General features: G+C 33.8%; 2 protein-coding genes across 2 annotated transcripts; one reads left to right on the top strand and one right to left on the bottom strand.

The window, feature by feature from the left end:
- The first annotated feature begins 503 nt into the window (after positions 1-503).
- On the top strand, positions 504-8,896 carry LOC137819528 (NAD(H) kinase 1). Its single transcript, XM_068623409.1, has 11 exons — positions 504-750; positions 1,362-1,512; positions 1,617-1,736; positions 2,632-2,816; positions 4,024-4,137; positions 4,285-4,379; positions 5,001-5,107; positions 6,004-6,077; positions 6,830-6,908; positions 7,072-7,379; positions 8,346-8,896. The coding sequence occupies exons 1-11, from the start codon at positions 586-588 to the stop codon at positions 8,652-8,654; spliced, it is 1,707 nt and encodes a 568-aa protein (XP_068479510.1). The 5' UTR covers positions 504-585; the 3' UTR covers positions 8,655-8,896.
- Positions 8,897-11,429: 2,533 nt separating this feature from the next.
- LOC137823512 (protein RETICULATA-RELATED 4, chloroplastic-like) lies at positions 11,430-14,729 on the bottom strand. The gene is made up of 8 exons (XM_068628688.1): positions 14,003-14,729; positions 13,850-13,918; positions 13,587-13,718; positions 13,430-13,483; positions 13,271-13,315; positions 12,630-12,769; positions 11,861-11,986; positions 11,430-11,776 (listed from the first exon to the last, which is right to left on the bottom strand). The coding sequence occupies exons 1-8, from the start codon at positions 14,480-14,482 to the stop codon at positions 11,740-11,742; spliced, it is 1,083 nt and encodes a 360-aa protein (XP_068484789.1). The 5' UTR covers positions 14,483-14,729; the 3' UTR covers positions 11,430-11,739.
- Positions 14,730-19,098: the final 4,369 nt, after the last annotated feature.

Here is a 19,098-nt window from a genome sequence, read left to right as displayed (position 1 = left end):
TTCGAATTCGAAAGTTCTATATTATGCAATTAAATATTTATCTACTTGGTCAATTAACTTTAAATAATTGTGATAATAGTTCTGAGTTTGTAAACAAGTTAAATTATTTTGTTTTTTAAGAGGAGTTGAAATTGACACCACTCATCAATTTAATTCTTAGTATTAAAAAAGTAAAAGTTAAATTATTATTTTTAACAACCATTCTTAATTTAGTATATAATATGAATTAAATAATAATAATTTTTTGGGTGAAGAAGACTAAATCAATCGACTCGTACAAGCGTGTCGATTGACGAAGCAATTCAATTTTTTTTCACAATATAAAGAATTAAATGGACCGATAATATTCACATAAAAAATAAAATTAATATTCATGTTAATTTCAAAAGCACAGATTAATTAATTACTTAATTAATTACCTATCTGTCGTGACGAATTAATTAACTTAAAAGGAAAAGGAAAAATAAATAAATAAATAAATAAAAACCTGAAAACCTCACTGTTTCTGGGTTGTTCCAAATTCGAACGAAATGTTTAATCTATTATACAGAAACAGCATGTGCCTTGCGTTGCGTTGCGTTGTATATGTATAAATTTAAGCATAAAAATTTGAAGGTCAAAATTCTTCAAACACTTTGCATTGTATTGTGTTGGAGCAGAAACGAGACAAAGGGATCCAAATTCTTCATCTTCCTTTGTTCTCTGTCTTCTCCAATCTCTCTTATGGCTCCAAACAAGCTCAATTCATCGGTAATTCAATTCATATCTTCATTGATTTCATCATCTTTTTAATTTCAGCTTCAATTTTATTTTCCTTTAGTTTTTAATCTTAATTGCTGGTTTTTTCGGTTCATGAATTGATAGGGTTTTTCTTCGCTAGCAAGTTTTGCTCACTAGAATGGTTTGTTTTGTGTCCCATTTTGAGGTTTGGAGTTTGCTCCTGGAATCTGGGAGCCGGGGAATCGTTTACTGTTACAATTGGCTACACTTTTCATGCTTTTGTTTTTACGGAAAATAAAACTGTGAATACCCAAAATGAGTTAGAGTCAAAATTTACCTTGATTTCCCTTATTAGTTGTAGGATCAGCGTCTAGTAGGATTGCTTGTATGAACAAAATTTGTTGATTGTTAGGTGGGGTTAGTTGTAAGTCACTACTCTTCATTTCAGTCTGTGCTACCTTCATAGAGATGTATCTGCCAATATGAATACCTACTGGTCATTCACATATTCATGCTTATAATTGAACAAAATACAAATCTTGCTTCAGAGGGCAGCACTTTCACTTTCACATATATCAGTATTTGTGACAAGTGTCTATTTCTTGTTTTGTGAGTTTTGTCTGATTTACTTTATGCCACAGGGAAATAACAACAGCATGTCGTGTTCACAGCCTGAGAATGGTTTTGTCAATTCCTTTTCTCTGTTCCCAGAGAAAGCAGTGCAAGAGATTCTTCAATCTCCCATCCAGGGATCGGATGACCATCTTATAGAGTTTTCTGAAGCTTTAAGAAGTATGATATGATCGTATTATGTTCAAATTATTAATATCAACTGCAACAAGACATGATCTTGATGCAAAGATCTTTGTCCTTATTTTATCTTGAACTCCTTCTAGCTGTTGCAAAGGCTCTCAGGCAAGTTGCTGAAGGGAAAGCTTCTGCTCAAGCTGAGGCTGCTGAATGGAAACGTAAATACGAGCTGGAGAGGGATCGGAATCAGAAGTTTGAACATGCAGGTTCTAATGACTGAATAATTAAAAGATGAAGATTTCTTTATCTTTATATTTTCCATTCTGTAGCAGTTGATATTGCAAAAGGAAAAAAAAACTATTTCTTCTGTTTTTGATTTAACTGTGATCATGCTCTCTGTATACTTGTAGATTGATGAACAATTTATTTATTTTTGTCAATTCTGTTCTCGTATTTCAGTTATATACAATATCTGTTACTTCTTATTTTCTTTTTCGTATTCACCATCTCATCCAAAATTGCTGTCTCAAGTACTTGTTTGATGCAATGCAATTTCTATCTGTTAGTGATTGGAATTCAAGTTCATATAGTTGTATTGTGCTGTTTAGAAGTGATGAAGTCTACTTTTACACTCTCAAAGAGAGTACTTTTTTGGTTTCATATTTTGTTATTGTATGTTTTTAGGGTTGAAATCTTTTGCTAAATAAGGAGTGGTTTTCTTCATTGCATTTTTTCTTAGCGTCTTGGTTTTCCCTTCATTTCAGTGTGTATTCATGGTCATTCGACACAATATTGTATTTTTCAGAAATTCCGCTACTGAAATTATAATACCCCTATTTTTGTAAGGTTGCAAAACAGTTAGTTTGTGATCTCAATCCTCACCTCGAGGAAGTAAATGATTAAATATTTGGGTGTTAATATGTACCTTCTAAGCTTCTGAAATCTAAGAAGGTCCACTGGCAATACTGAAAATTTTCAAAGATATAGTGATTGAAGCATGAAAGTGAATGTTAGAATTTTCTAATTTTCCGTGTCTTCCATATTTATGTTACTATGTGGCCTATTTCATTATGTGGTTTCTATCTCTTCTGCTATGTGATGTTCTATATATATCTCATCTCAACTTTAGAAGTTTGTAATTTCTGTTTGTTTTTATTTCAGAAAAACCATGTCTTGAGCATCAGGTTGATCTTGATGATCAGAGGACAAATAGCCCTGCCAAACAACTTAAATCATGTAATGTAGCTAACGGACAGTCTGGAAAATGTTGTTCGAGGAATGGTATTTGCTCCCATGAGGTTCTTAAGGATGGAACACCCACTTCTGATTCCAAGATAGTCAAAAAGGTATTTTATAAATCCGTGATTGAAGCAAATTGGGCTATATGATCATCTTGTCACAGTTGGGCTTCCTGTTGATATTTTTTATTTTGAAATATTTGTGTCTCTGCAAATGTTTGTTTAGCCTTTTTTTTTATTTTTATGTTTCTCATGTTCAAACATCCATAAGGCTGAACAGATTATGACTCTTCAGAACAGCACAAGCTGTCGATTGAGCCTAATGCCATTACATTCAAATGACAACTGGGGTAACTACTAACTAGGAATGTTAATACTGGTACAAAATTATGGAAATTAGTACTAAATTTGTTGTTCATCTTTTTCCATGACATTGGGCAAGTACCATCACCACATGTTTTACAAATTTATCCTACCAGTAACTAGTTCATATCCTTGCTGTAATTTGCTATTTTGGTTGTGTCAGATAATCTTAGCATTACAAACACAACCCTAACTAAACAACAACAAAGCCTTATATCTGACTGAGATTCGCTACATATAAATCACAAAACATCATTCAGCTTTGCTAAAAATCAAAGCTTCAAGAATATTATTTACCATTAGATCTCCCTTTACGATTTATTCCAAGCTCCTCTCCATCTCCTCCTTTTTACAGGACTACAAATTGTGCCATCTACTCTTCTCGCCAGTGCCTCTCATGGCCAATTGTGTACATGTCCAAACCAACTTAATCGATTTTCTATCCAACATAAAATCAATTTTCTATCATTCCTCAATGAGTGGCGACACCATTATTTTCTGTATATAACCATTCAGTAACCTGACCTCTCTTGTGTGATCACACATTCATCTTAATATTCTCATTTATGTTACTTTCACCTTTCTCTTAGTTTGTCCCTTTAAAATCCGACACTCACTATCATATAAAATAGTCAGACCTATAGCAATACAAAAGCTTGCCATTGAGTTTGGTTGGGACCTTGTGATCACAATAACCTTTGGTGCCTTTTTCTCTATTTTATGCATCCTGCAAGTATCTTGCGTGTGACATCCTCATTAATTTGTACATCATTTTGTATTATTTATTCCATATATCTAAACTTAAAAGGCTGTGCTAAGGCATCTTCTTACATTTTTACTTCCAAATCATATTCTTATTGTCTCCTTCTAAATTTGCAATTCATAAGCTTCGATTTATTCCTGCTTAAGCTAAGCAAATTGGTTTTAATTTATTTCTTTATTCTCGAGACAGGCTTCATTTAAACTTTCATGGTTCTGCAAAGATGATCAAAGTGATCAGTACAAACATGACATTGTCTCTTTTGAAAGAGGAAATATAACCACTGCAGAGCGCAGTAGTAAGCAGGTGTTTCTTGTTGTGGGCGATTTGATTTTATTACTCTTGTGATCAATAAGCTAGTCTCCTTTTTTCTAAACTTTCTTCTCATGCTAATTCTAAATTTTCAATGGCTATATTTGTATATTGTCTAATTGAGAAGTTTATTTATTTCAGATCTCTCTGAAGTGGCAATCATGCCCGCAGACAGTGCTCATATTGACCAAACCAAATTCAGTTTCAGTTCAAATTCTGTGTTCTGAAATGATCAGGTATGAACTCTAATATATTGTTTGTTTTTACTTTTAGGCTTCCCAAAGTTGGGTTTTCCTTAACATAATACCGATCTGAGTTTGAAACTCTTCATGAAAGTAAGGAATATGCTGATAAGGAAATTAATTTTGATCATAGAGCTCAAAAATCATTTTACATTTTTATGCAAAACTTTCTACATTTGATGGTGTTTATCATTCATTTTTTCCTAGCAGTTGTTAGCAAAACATTGAGATATCTGCTTAATATGGAAGAGCTTTCTGTGCTTACATACTTATGCACATGAAAATGTGAGAGTCTTAACTTTCAATCATAATGGATGGTCAAGATTCTATTATTTCACTAGATTTGTGCAAAATTAAGTTAACCTAATTTTGAAATTCATTTTTGTGAGTTTGATGTGGCTAAGTGAAGATTGTTTATTTTCAAGTTTAACTCCACTTCTCATTATTTATTATTTACATCTATCCTGTGCCTTTTTAGCCTTCCATGTAGTTTGCCTTTGGTACAAGTGAATAACCGGTTATTTAGAGCAGAAATCTTTAGTTTTATTTTACCTTTTCAGCTCATGCCAAACCTTCATTTAAATATGCTGTGTACTTCTTCTTTTTCATTCCCAGATGGTTGAGGCAGGCAAAGAATCTACACATCTATGTAGAACCACGTGTCAGGGTGGAGCTTTTGACAGAATCATCATACTTTAACTTCGTAGAAACTTGGAATGATGGTAAGCAATTAATTCATAAAAGGACACCTTTCACTTAATCGGCTTCACAAATTTTTCTAGCTTGTACACTGAGGTTATCTTTGGAGGATTGAACATCACAGGCTGTTTTCTTAAAATTTTCTTATATATATTATCTTTTTTGTTTTTTATTTTCATCAAAGCCCACACTAGATACATAGCCTTTATGGTAGGACACACTAGCATAAAACCAAATTAATTGTCTATTATTCTTTCATTGACTGTTCCTTGTTGCATCCCAAAACTCTTGAGTGTCATCTGCTATATAAAATATGTGTTATGTCTTTATTCTATTGCAATAACGGACATATAAAGCAAAATCCTGAAGGCTATCCTGATCCTAAATGATACCTAGTAGTCAAGTTATTTTGTGTCATTCCTTCATTTAGTATCAACATGTTTACTTGCTATTTCAATAAGCTAGCATGCAAATATTGCATTACTTACCACTGGTATGCACCAGACCAAGATTATTTGAGTTTAGCTGAGTTGATGGACCCAAATCAATAATTTTTTTAAGCAAATAATATGATTTTAGATTAAAAAGTCATGTAGTATTTTTTGTATTACAGCCTCCTTTTTGAAATAAGATTATCATTTTCACTTCGTACAGTATCCTTTATTATCATTTTAATAAATTATTTTGCATGCTATTATTTTTGTGAAATTTATAACTATTAATCCATTTTTTTTAAGCAAATAATGATTTTACATAAAAAATATCGTGTTTTGTCTGGTGTATTACAGCCTCTTGCTTGAAATAAGACGAGGAATTTTACTTCATACAATGTCCTTTATTATCATTTTAATAAACTATTTCACATACTGTTATTTTCTGAAAATTATGGCTATTTATGAACAATGACATTTTTTTGTAGATGAGGAAGTTTTGATGCTGCACACTAAGGTTGACCTCGTGGTAACTCTTGGGGGAGATGGTACTGTCCTATGGGTACGTGAGATCAATCTAAATTAAGTTGCGATTATATGAAAGCAGCACAGATTTCTAATACGCATTCAAGCTATTAATTTCCTGTATTTAGTCTCGGAAGAAAACTATTTCTGATCCAAATCTTGTAAAGATTCACTTTTTCAAAGTGAAACCTGTCAACTCTGTCACATAAAATATTTTTAGAAGCCATAAATTATTTGCCTAAAATTTAACCAACAGGCATTGTGAATAATAGAAAATTGGCCCACCAAAGAAACTCTCGGATTTCCAGTAATTTATCCATATTACTAATGTCTGAAGTTTAAGCACTTTTTGAGTTGCTGATTTTTTTATTTTATTATTATTAGTAGTAATAGTATATATTTCTTGATGCTTTATTGTGAATGATTCTATGCATTGAGATAGTTTGGAGGGAAAGATATCATGTTGAGGTTAGTCGGAATCAGGCATTTACTTAGTGTATTAAATCACTAAAAGAACCTTTTCATCTTAAGAGTTTAAATTTCATTTAATTAATTACTGATCTTGGATTTGCATATTTTTTCCTTTTGGATTGACTTTTCTAAGAATATGATGACTGCTAGACTAAGGATGGGTTATCTTTTGTACTATAAATCTCTGGCAATGGATCATTCATTCCTAAAGAGTTTGGTAATTAGATATGATACTTGGTTTTACTTTACCTATCCTATTACGTGTTGTATATTGGTTTGCTTAGTGAAATTGATTAATATCGTGTACTAAATGTGCAGGCAGCATCTGTGTTCAAAGGGCCAGTGCCTCCCATTGTTCCCTTTTCTTTAGGGTCTCTTGGCTTTATGACGCCTTTCTGTATCCTTCAACTTTGTGTTTATATATATTATCTTTTTTAGAAGATAGATCAAGTTACTACCAGAGTAACGTATTTTTTAGAAGATAGATAAAGTTATTCATTTGTGTTTATATAATATATTTTTTCATTTCTAATTGGAAACTGAACTTAACCATCCTTCAGATAGTGAACATTACAAAGAATGCCTTGAATCAATTTTAAAGGGCCCCATTAGTATCACATTACGGCATCGTTTACAATGTCATGTTATACGAGAAGCAGCTAAAAATGAATATGAAACTGAAGAACCAATACTTGTTCTAAATGAGGTTACAATTGATCGTGGAATATCTTCTTTCCTCACAAATTTGGAATGCTACTGTGACGACTCTTTTGTCACGTGTGTGCAAGGGGATGGATTAATCTTATCCACTACATCTGGCAGTACAGCATATTCTTTAGCAGCTGGAGGATCAATGGTCCATCCACAGGTACTTTGATGAATAGTTTCTTATTCGTATGCCTTGACTGCAGAGTTTAATCTTTTTTCTCTGATATAGTGTTTTATCTCGATCAATAAAGATAATATTTTACAATGGAAATTTTGGTCAATCCTTCTATTAAATTAAATTTTTTCCCAGTCTTAAAATAGATAATGAATGTAAATATTTACGAAAAATGTTATTAAGGTTGAAGAAGCTATAGACTTTTTGCTTCCTTGTAATACATGGGTATTGTGATTCTCCAAGAAAATAAATCATTGTGATTTTAGTGGGTCTTTAGTGTGAGAATTTTACAATAGCAGCTTTGGTTTGATCAAGTTCTTGGGGGAGCTCAGTGCAAAGAATTTCAGTTTTGGGAGGGAATTATGTAGTGCCATTATGCCACTTGTTTCAGGTGAAATTACTCGAAGATTTATAGAATTGTTAACTGAAGGAAAATAAAGCAATTTGGCAGAAACCATTGTGTGGATAAAGGAACACTGAGTTTTACTTGGACTACCTTCCAGTTGACTCTTCCCATGGTGTGAAAATGTAAATTTGAAAATTGGGTGAAAAAAATTGAATTTGAAAATAAGCAAGCCTTATTAGCTTGATTTCTATTTTTCTGAATTAAGTGTCTCACACAAGTCAAAACTAGAGAATAGTATTGCTTAGAGTTCGAAATAATGGATTAATTTGAATGTAGAATTCCTGTGCACTGATTGCAGTTGAACAACATCTGTTAATTGTCAGTTCATCAAAAAAAATATCTTCAGTGTCTCCGAATGAAGTCTGCTATATTTGTTCAACTGCCACAGAAATCTACTTTATTTGAAGTTACATTCCCATTAACCTTACTGTGCCAGTGTCATCATCATAAAGCCCATCGATTCATTTCATCTTACTGGGCTAGAACTAAATATAAATATAACCAGAGTCTCCACCTCCATCTGAAACTGAGTCTTGAATGTGCAGGTTCCAGGCATTTTATTCACCCCAATATGCCCACACTCTCTATCCTTCAGGCCATTGATATTTCCTGAGCATGTGAGTTTGAGGGTGCAAGTACCATTCAACAGCAGAAGCCCTGCATGGGCATCATTTGATGGGAAGGACAGGAAGCAGTTAGCACCTGGAGATGCACTGGTGTGCAGTATGGCTCCCTGGCCTGTTCCTACGGCTTGTTTGGATGATTCCACAAATGACTTCTTGCGCAGCATTCATGAAGGCCTCCATTGGAATTTGAGAAAGACACAATCATTTGATGGCCCTCGAGAAACATGACAAAATCTCATTATCCATCTTTCTTAGTAAGTCTGTATAGAGCACTGTAGTTGGAAACTGGTTAGTTCTTCTTCATCAACAATATCTAGAAGCAACTTCAATTTTAGTGTAGTTTTAGTTTAGAGTAAATCATTCCCCTCTGCACCTTATCCTCTCTTATTTTATGATGTATACTCCTTTGAGAAAGAGATGAATATAAATTATTCTCCAGTTCATTTAAATACGAATAAATCTTTTAATAATAGCTGATGAATATTTTGAGAAAGTATTTCTCAATGGTGGTTTTTATTTGCCACCACTTTTAGTATGAAGAGAATTTGGGTAGATAGAAATTAAAAAAAATGATGTCTCACCAATTCACTGATTTATTATCTTTATTTTTTACAGTCACTTTACTTCAAAAAAAAAAAAAAACTTTAGGAATCCTAAACAATGCTTGACTTAAAAAATAATTCAAAATCAATTTATTATTAATTTTCTAAAAAGATATTGCATGAAAAGCATTTTAGAAATCAATCTACCTCTTTTGTATTAAAAAGTAATTATCAAAATATATTTTGAGACTCATAAAAGTGAAATAAACTGAAGAAAGAGAAAGATAGCAATGTAAACAGCAGCTAATATTAAAGTATTTATGAATTCTCAATTGACATTTATAAAGAAGAAAAAAGATCAAGTTTTATGAGTTAAAATCAATCTATATATTTTTACTTCTGAAAAAGGTTAAATGTGACAATTATATTTTTAATTTGAGGCAGGTAAAGTTAATTTTAATTTAGTGAAAAAGGTCAATTTAATTTTCTTTCTTTTTCTTCTTTTGTAAATATTTATTGAGCAAACAGAACCTTAACTGAAGCTATTTAAAACTACACTAAATATCAACATTTAGAAATTCACATATATAATTTTAAACTATAAACTATATTGATTAAAACAAAAATTGCAAACATTTTAGGCCTATTTTAGAGATATATGAAAACTTTAAAAAGTGGCATTCAGAAAATGTGGCCAAGTATTCATTCTTACATCCATTGAATGAGAATGTTCCTTATCTACCACTCTTTATATTAACACTCACTTTTTATTATTCTTACAAAACAAACACACCTTAATTGCATACACTCCCTTAATCACAGGCTTTATTAAATTTACACTCATGCATCTTTTTAATAATTTTAAAGTAAATATTTAAAAATTCTCGTTTGGACCAGTGGAATCTGAAACCACTTTTTGCTTTTTGGAAAATATCAAATCCTCTTTCCAACACATCACTTTTCATTACCAGAAAAAGCCTTTTTATTATATTTTATAAATCTTTTTTGGGGTATTAATGTTTTTTCATCTCTGTAAAATTGTCCATTGTTTGAGTTTTGACCTTAACTTTAAAAACATCCATTTTTGTTATATTCATGCATATTCCAAATATCCTAACTCGTCTTATTCATCCTATTTTTGGAACACATGACATGTCTACACAAATCATAATGTAAATAAGGACATAAAAGATTTGGTATTTAAAAAAGTCATCATACTTTTTTCACTTTACCCCACAACAAAATATTAATATTTAAAAGAAAAAAATCTCCTTAATAAAGTAATATGTAAAATATTAAAATAATTTTTAAAATTATAAATAATTAAAATAATAATATTTAATGAAGTGGTGAAGCATTATGTGTCAAAAAAAATAATGCAAAAATAAAAAATACAGAATATTACAAAGATAAAAAAATCCACTAATTTATTTTTTGAGAGAAGTATTTACCTATTTACCTCGTTCTTATCCACATATGTATTTCAATACTTATGGTGTTCACATATTTATTTCCGTTATAAATTATTAAAATATTTGTTATAAATTATTAAAACATCTTTAATTTAACAGTAATTTATATTTTTTATATTTTTTATTCTAATTCATACATTTAATGTACTCCTTTTATAATTATTTAACTTTTTTATTTAATTATTATTTGATGCTTTTATTTAATATTTAACATTAAAAAAATAAATATTATTTTAATATTAAACATTTAATAATATTTTTTTAATATAAGATAAAATATTCATATGCGTGATATATGAAGTTTTAAGGATAAAGATGAGATAATAGTTCTACACCTGCTCCTCCCTCCTATCATACCTATGAATTACCTCTCATATATTTCATTATTAATCTCTAAATTGATATTTTGTTACACTTGTGTTAGACTTAAGTTTTACAATTACAAAATCTTAAAATTTAAATTTAAATATAAAGAAATTAAATAAAAACAGAACTATACACATGTTTGGCCAAATTTGTCCTACAAATATTTGAATATATATAGAATTCCCCTGAGCTAAAATGAATTTATGCATAAACTATTTTGTATAAATTCTTCCAAAGACTTCTCTAAATTATTATTTTTAAGTATGCATAAGCTTATTCTGTTTTATGAAGATGTTGATTTCACCTTTTCTTTTTCTTTTTCTCACAAAAATGATAATGGAAAAAAATTATCCAAACCTACTCTAAATATATAATTAAACTTAAATTGAATACAAACAATAACAGTAGGTATATTATAGCATGGGTTTGTCATGAATGATCCAAATCTAATGAACAAAACAAATTAGTAAGAACACATTCATCAATAGAAAACAAATGCACCCAAATCCCATTCTGAATTTAAAGATTCCTAAGGTATAGGCATATTGATATTAGAGTTCTGCAAATAACTAGCATAATAATTCCACCAAATATACAGGGAATTAATGAAAATGTAGGCTAAGTTTGAAATGAATGAGGATTCTTGTGTTAGCAACAAAATACTTGTATAGTATCTTGCAATCACAAGATTTTCAACTTTCATCAAATTATGTCCTGATATAACAAAACTATATTATTTCATGTCCTCATCACATTATTAAATGAGGAAACTTATATAAAAATAGAGAACCAAAACCTATTGAGATAATAATCCTACAACCAAACCTCTGCAGAAAACAAACAGTTTTGTGATGTCTACTGAACCAAATGAACATCTAAAGAAAAATGTAGTCAAGGAAGAAAGATCCAAGTCATGTAATCTTGGTCTTGAGCCTATTGAACTCCTACCCAACGAGCGTAATCCACCCACCTGTCAATGAAAATCACAGAACATGAACAAGTAACAAGCAAAACTCTTTTAAAAAGTAATCAGAAAAAGGCATGAATTTCTTACAATAGTGAACCCAAATACGTATTGCCAGTTCTCACAGCAAAACAAAGTGCACTAAGAATTAGCTTGTGCTGGTGCAGCAAAGGTTCCAAAAGCCTCTGTTCAAAAATTCCAGCAACTACTTGATACCTGTCAGCAAGATCAGATTCTAAGTAAACGTTTTAAACAACAGTTCATATGCAATTACTGCAGAGGAATGAACATGTTAGAGCATTTTTCTAATGGGATAAAAGAAATAATAATGATAACAGACTTTTTTATACGGCAAAAGATAACAGTTTATAAAAGTGAACTTTCTTTAGAAAATTATGCAAAAACCACCTAGAATCATCTGCATTTTGTAACATCTTTTAACTTTTCCAGTACCTTTATTAGTCCATTAGATGCAGATTATCATATAAAAAATATTTAAAACAGGATCAGAGAATGGAGAAGCCCCTTCTCTCCAAACAACTCATCATGATATATTGAGATGCTTGACCATAATCTGATGACAATGAGTTAACATTATGAACAATGACAAACAACTGATGTAAATTATTTAACTATGGTTAGGTAGCCCTCACATTATAGTAATATCGATGGTATTTTATCACATTGATTTATAAATTATTCCTTTAGTAGAGAAATCACTTTTCTAAATGTTGTAGTAACAATTCAATTAACATTGAGTGGAAAATCCAGATAAAGCAAGCTCGAAGCAAAAGCCACATCCTCAAATCAATTGTAGACTCAATATGATGATTGCCAAAATTACATCATTCTTTTTTACCTGAGGTTGCTGGAAATAGACATATAGACACCATAGGCAGCACTGGTAGATAAAATGGGAACATTTTCGATTTCTCCTTCAGAAGAATTTTTAACTGCCTTCTTTGCATTGATTAAGGCATTTGTCATAGCAGTCCCAACCTGAAGGAATACAAAATGGAGTATATATGTTAGGGTGTGAAGTTCACATGTAGAACATTGAAGTCAAAACCAATTGGCAGGAAGGTTGTGATATACAACATGGATCCATGGAACATTTTAGACCATTCACGAATCAGCATCATAGACAAACTGAACCCAGAGAAAAAATGTACCATACCAGAACTATTCACAGTGCCTATGAGAAACATCAAAAATGATTTTTCATGCTAGAATTTCTGCAGTGCTAGCTCTAACTAGGATCATACTCAATACTCCAAGGAAAACATTAAGACTAAACTCCTTCTCAAACTCTCAAGAAGTCAAGTTCTATAGAAGGTAAATGAGAAGATCAACTCAGTTGCCAAATCATGAGTCCCATCAGTTCTGGTGATGGTTAAGGAATAAATATCCCGAAATTCTCATAAAACATGCCGGGAAAAGAAGATCAATGATGCAACAAAATTATAAGCAAAAGCTTCTCGAGGGAAGACAAGAACTAACCAGTGAAGAAGCAGTACCAACAGCAAAAAGCTTAGACCCATTACGCTGTGCAAGGTAACAACATTATATACAGAAATTAGTCACGGGAAACGAAAGGGGCAACATTGGATTCAAATTGCAAGATAAACAACACAGAAGTTACCAAATTGAAGTACATACCACGATTGCACCAATCCTCTGTATCAAGGAATATGATGTTCCAGAGAGAGCAACCTGATGAAGGACATTAGGAACATGAGATGAGATGCATAAACACCAACCTTTGATAGCGAAACTATGAAAGCAATCAAAACCCATTGGATATATTAATAAAAACCTGAAAAGCATTATCTGGGCAGCCATGGAAAAACTTAGCAATAGGCCCTGCAGTGCCTGCGAGTGGTGGTCTAAGCGCAACAGTAGGCGCAGGAAGATAAACCAGCATGAAATCTGCAATGATGGCCATCGCCTAAGAACAAAACAATACAAGCAAAAAGGGATGTTACACCGCAAACTTCAATACAAATTTCACACACACCAACACAGCATTTTTTCTTGCATGTAGAATCACAAGAATCAATAGAGAAAGAAAAACAGTACCACATCGGCGAAGACAATTTCGAGCTCGTTGAAAAAGTTTTCTCTCCTTCGGTCGTACTCAGCAGCAGTCTAAACAAACACACCTTGAATTTATACGGCAGAATTGATGTTGGAAGTGTGAATGGAGAGAAGAGAAGGAGAGAGAACAGAAACCTTGGTGAAGACGCCAACGCCGCACTCCATGGCGACTTTCGCGAGGAACAGATCATCGGCGAGGAGACGCTCTCTGAAACCGGGGAACTGAAGCAGCCACCGGAAGAACGCCGACTTCTCCAGCTCAAAAAACCGCGTCATCACCGCCGCCGGAATCTTGCCCTCCTTTACCGCCGCCGCCAAATCCGCCGGCACGCTCTCCAACGCCCTCCCCGCCTCCGCCACCACCATCAAGGCCTCGTTCTTTCCTCCTTCATTGCCGTGCTCGTCGTCACCTCCCCCGCCATGACCCCCGTGTCCTCCGGAAGATCCGCCGCCAAAGCCGCCGCCAGTTGAGCGAAGAGGAAAAAAGCGATCTGCGGCGCGAGGGAGGCGGAAGCTGATGGAGGAAGAGAGGGAAAGGGAAGGAATGGATTTAGAAGAAGAAAGTGAAGATGAAGAGGAAGAGGGTGGCGTGAAGAAGGAGAGAGCAATCGACATTGTTGTGCGTTGAGTTCCTTTGCTTCTTCTTCTTCCTTCTTCCCCTTAGAAACAGAAACAGAGGAAGGAGTGATGAATACTAGGTATGTTTGTGTTCACTTTAGTTGTTCACTTTTGTTGTTGATGTTTTTGGCGTTCGACTCAATCAATTTTATATTGCGACAAATTTATTGTTCGCTTCGCTTCTCCGTTTGCACTTCAAGAAGGCGACGGGCGTTACTTCTTAGGTTTTCTGTTTTCTATTCCCACGTCATCAATTCTTTTATTTTTAATCATTTCCAAAATTATTTTTACTTTTTTAAAATTATATAAATCTTTCTCTGCTTCGGCCCAATAATGCAGGCTGGCCCATCTTCTTTCGGCCCATTTTGCAAATAAGGACATATTTTATAAAAATTATTAAATATTTGACTGTAGTTTTTTCTATGGGGCCTGATTTATTTAACATTGATACTCAATTATTCCATAAATTATAAAATGAAGGATCATTGGCTTTTGAACGATGTAAAAAATTATTCTTTTCACACAACTTTTTTTGCCACTGAGTCATCATCATTCTACGAATTTATTCATCCTCTTTATTTAATTTAAATTAGTTTTTAAATATTATACTTTTCCTTTAAAAAATCTTCTAACAACGTTTACGAGCATATGATAAAAAATAAAAAAAAGTATTTCTTATTAAACTTTTTCTCTTTCTGTTTAATGTGTTGTGGTTTTCGATGTCGAGAGAATGTTGTTATCGACAGTAAAATTAGTATTCAATATAAAATAATTGAATGTAATAAATATTTAATAAATAATAAATTTAATGTAGATTAATCTATTTATATGAGTGAGTTAGATTTTTATATTCATAGATTTATATTATCATAATCTTTTACTATTAAATTTTTTATATTATGTATAATTTTGTCTTTAATTCTCTTTTTATTTAAAATATTAAAATAAAATTTAGTTAATATATTTATTTCTGAACAAAATATATCGACTTATATGGTTAACATATAATTAGAACATTAATTACATAAAAACCACTCAATGGTTATGCCATATTCCCACTTATTTCGTCAGAAAAAAAAATCATAATTATTCAATAAATTATTAAATGGAACGCATATTTGACTTTTCCATAATGTTACACATTATTCTTTTCCATGTATTCGATTCGTCTATTTAAGGATGTTGTGGTTCTCTTTAGATTGAAAATGAAATAAAAATAAAAATAATATAATAATATTTGATGATTGTGATCTCACTTTTAGTCAATATTTGAAAATAATATTGAATTTAATCAAATTCAACTGATTTTAGTTATTCGAATTTAGTTGGTTATTTTGATCTTTAGCTTTCTTTTTGGGAGGGTTAATGGACACTATTTTTTAGCCAACAAAAATGAATTAAATAAAAGTAAAATACATAATAAATAAAGTTTATTTTGTGAAGTAAAAGAATTTTACTGTCCACCAGTTAGAAGTTATTTCAAGTATTACTTGCAAAATAATTACTACAAAAATCAATTCACCTTTGTTAATGAAAATTAATAGACTTGTTATAAATGACAATCTATAATTAAATAATACTGTAAAAAAAATTATTGTGTAAGTATATTTTAAAATATTAAATATATTTCCTTAACTATCAAGTTTCATTGTCTTATTTTGATTATATAGAAGTACTATCACACGTGAGAACTAAGTTAAATAGATATTTTTTTGTTAAACTAGATACATAATATTCAATTACATAAAGAACCCATAAATTAAGGTAAAAAATAATTATTTTTAGAACATTATCGATCAAGAAATCAATAAATTAGTTTCCTTACTTAAGAATTTTATATGTCCCATGTAATAGTAAAATGACTGTGGAAATTGCACCAAAATTCCTAGAGAGTCAGTGAAAATCATTAAATCACAAATTAAAAGTTAAATTACTTGAAATAATTAATACTATATCTCAATTGATAAGACGGACGAAATTTCAAAAATATTTACAAATAAAACTAAAGAAGATACTGTGTTTATATAATGCTATTTTCTAGTTAGGAGGATTTATTATTTTAAAAATATAGAAATAAAGTTTTACACATAAAAAAAATCTTCAATTTAAAATCTCGTGTTTATAGGTTTTAGATTAAAATAATATTTTTATTGACAAAAACTATTTAAGAAACTTTCATTAAAAATGATACAACATACCGACAAAATTATTGAATAGCTTCAATTAACTATTAAATTAAAAAATTTTAGTTTTGTATGCCAGTGTAGTTTGATTTAGTATGTATTATCAATATATATATATATATATATATATATATATATATATATATTGATAATACATACTGATCCTGCCAACTACTCGAGCGTGGTGGAATGACTTTGCTGTGTTTCTTCCCCGTCCACGCAGCGATGTCTTCCTGTCGGGAGCCTTTGAAACCTTCTCTAGGAGCTTCAAAGGCGACCTGCAAAACACACAGACGGCGCCTCTAGCGGCCGTTTGTGCTCCGACGCTCAAGTTAGATCACAGAATCACCAAAAAAGAAAGCTAGTCTCTCTGTGAAAGTTCTCTCAAAGAACTCTCTCTTCTTAGAAAAAACTCTGGTGTGTGTGTCCAAAAAGTCCCTTTTTCAGTCTCACTCTGACTCCCTTTTATCCTTCTCTCGGTGACGTGCTCAACAGGGCTCTGTTGTGCCTCTGGCGTGTGTCAGAACCCTGCTGTGCTTTCCTGTCACTACCTGCCTTCAGAGTCAGTGAGACTTGAGAGTCTGTGCCTGCCTGTGGGAGTCTGTGCGTGCCGTGCTAGGTTGCGTGAGACTGTTCCCATAGCGTGCGGAATGCACCTTCATCTGGGCCGCGCCCTTCTCAGATGATGACACGTGGGGGCATGCAACTCACATCTAACCCTACACGTGTCACTAAGTGAAGGGCTCTGGCACTTCTCTTTGTGAGTCCAAGTTATTCCCTTGCAGAATGACTTAGACTCTTCTTCTATCTGGGTACATCATGCGCCCGCAGGAGAGTGCCAGGTGTGGCTGGTCCAGACACACTCACCAAACACTGCTCTTTGCGTAAGCGGCTTACCCTTCATGGAGTCGCGCACGTAATGGGTTGAGGGAGTAACCAATCACTGATTGGCTTACTGGCTCCCTCAGGCCACCCTCGTGCACGATGCTCATGCGGGGTTTATGCGTACGCTCTCGCTGAAAACCTTGGTCCCAGTTTAACTACGTGTAACACGAAACCCCGATGAGTATATACCTGTAGACTGATCGGTGCTCTAGCGCTTCTCGCGCTCTGCCCTCAGGTGTTCATCTGGTAACTCTATTTGTCGGTGGCCATTTGGTCACTGACCGCTGACCACCGATGACCTCTCATGATCTCTCTTCCACTCGATCTGCTGGTGGCCACTTTGGTTACTGACCACCGATCACCTTTCGTGGTCTCTGTGCCACCTGATCTGCCGGGGGCACTTGGTTACTGACCACCGATGACCTCTCATGATCTCTCTTCCACTCGATCTGCTGGTGGCCACTTTGGTTACTGACCACCGATCACCTTCCCCTGATTTATCTGTCACCCCGATCCACGTGTCGACCTATGAGCGGGCCACGTGGTTCCCCTCTGCTGACGTCATCGATGACCGATGACCGATGACCGATGACCGATGACCGATCGGATCACAAGCCCCCTAGTCTCGAGCTGTGAACTCGTTCTCAGCGAAGAGACTAAGTGGTCGCGCCCCGGGTCCACGTGGCAAGTGGGGCCACGTCACGTGCCACCTCACGTGCTGCCTCTTCTTTCCTCACGTGCAGCCTTTTAACGTTTCAACTTCCTCCCTTGATCTCGCGACACGTGGACGCATCAAGCGGTCAACGTGGAATGTCGCTAACGCTTCCCTCTTTTCAAATAGGCGCGGGCTTCACTGTTCCTTCATTTTCTTCACTCAACTCTCAGACTTTCTGTGAACCCTCTCTCTGCGCTTCCATCCTTCTTCCAGCTATCTACCTTCAAGACCCTTCGCGATCATTTAAAGGTATGGTTTTTCTTCTTCCTTGTTTCATTTAGGTCATTTCTATCCATTGCATTCATCCCCTGTTTTTCCTCTTCTCAACCCGCGCTAGGGTTTTCACGTTCCTTGCTTCACTTCCTGCTACTCCCTCTTCCTCTCTTTTACCTGGGCATTTCTTCCTCATTCCCCTTCTCTGTTTTCACCGAACCATTCATCACTCCCTCTTTTTCTATTTCTGACTTTTCGTTTTCCTCCATTGCAGCTGTCTCTCGATGGCTCGCTTGAAGCAGACCGCTCGCGTCATTGCTTCATCTTCTGGTGCACAGCCTTCCGCGAGTGCACCAGCTTCGCCACCCCCTAGTGCTACCTCCTACCACGACAACGCCAGGGTCTACAGCTGGGCTCCCCTGGCGTTGCTTGCCGAGACGTCCACCCAACTGCCCCAAGGTCACCTCAAATCCCTGTTGAACAATAACCCTGATGAGCCCTCCTGCGCCATCGACAGGGAGAACGACTTTAACATCCAAGTACACATCCCTCCGCGAGGGATGCCTATCTGCGTGGATGACAGGGCCACCAATGAGGTGCCCTTCACCTTCATCTAC

Source organism: Phaseolus vulgaris, chromosome 11, assembly GCF_000499845.2.
Source record: "Phaseolus vulgaris cultivar G19833 chromosome 11, P. vulgaris v2.0, whole genome shotgun sequence".
Taxonomy (NCBI): domain Eukaryota; kingdom Viridiplantae; phylum Streptophyta; class Magnoliopsida; order Fabales; family Fabaceae; genus Phaseolus; species Phaseolus vulgaris.
This window is presented reverse-complemented; position numbering and strand designations above follow the sequence as displayed.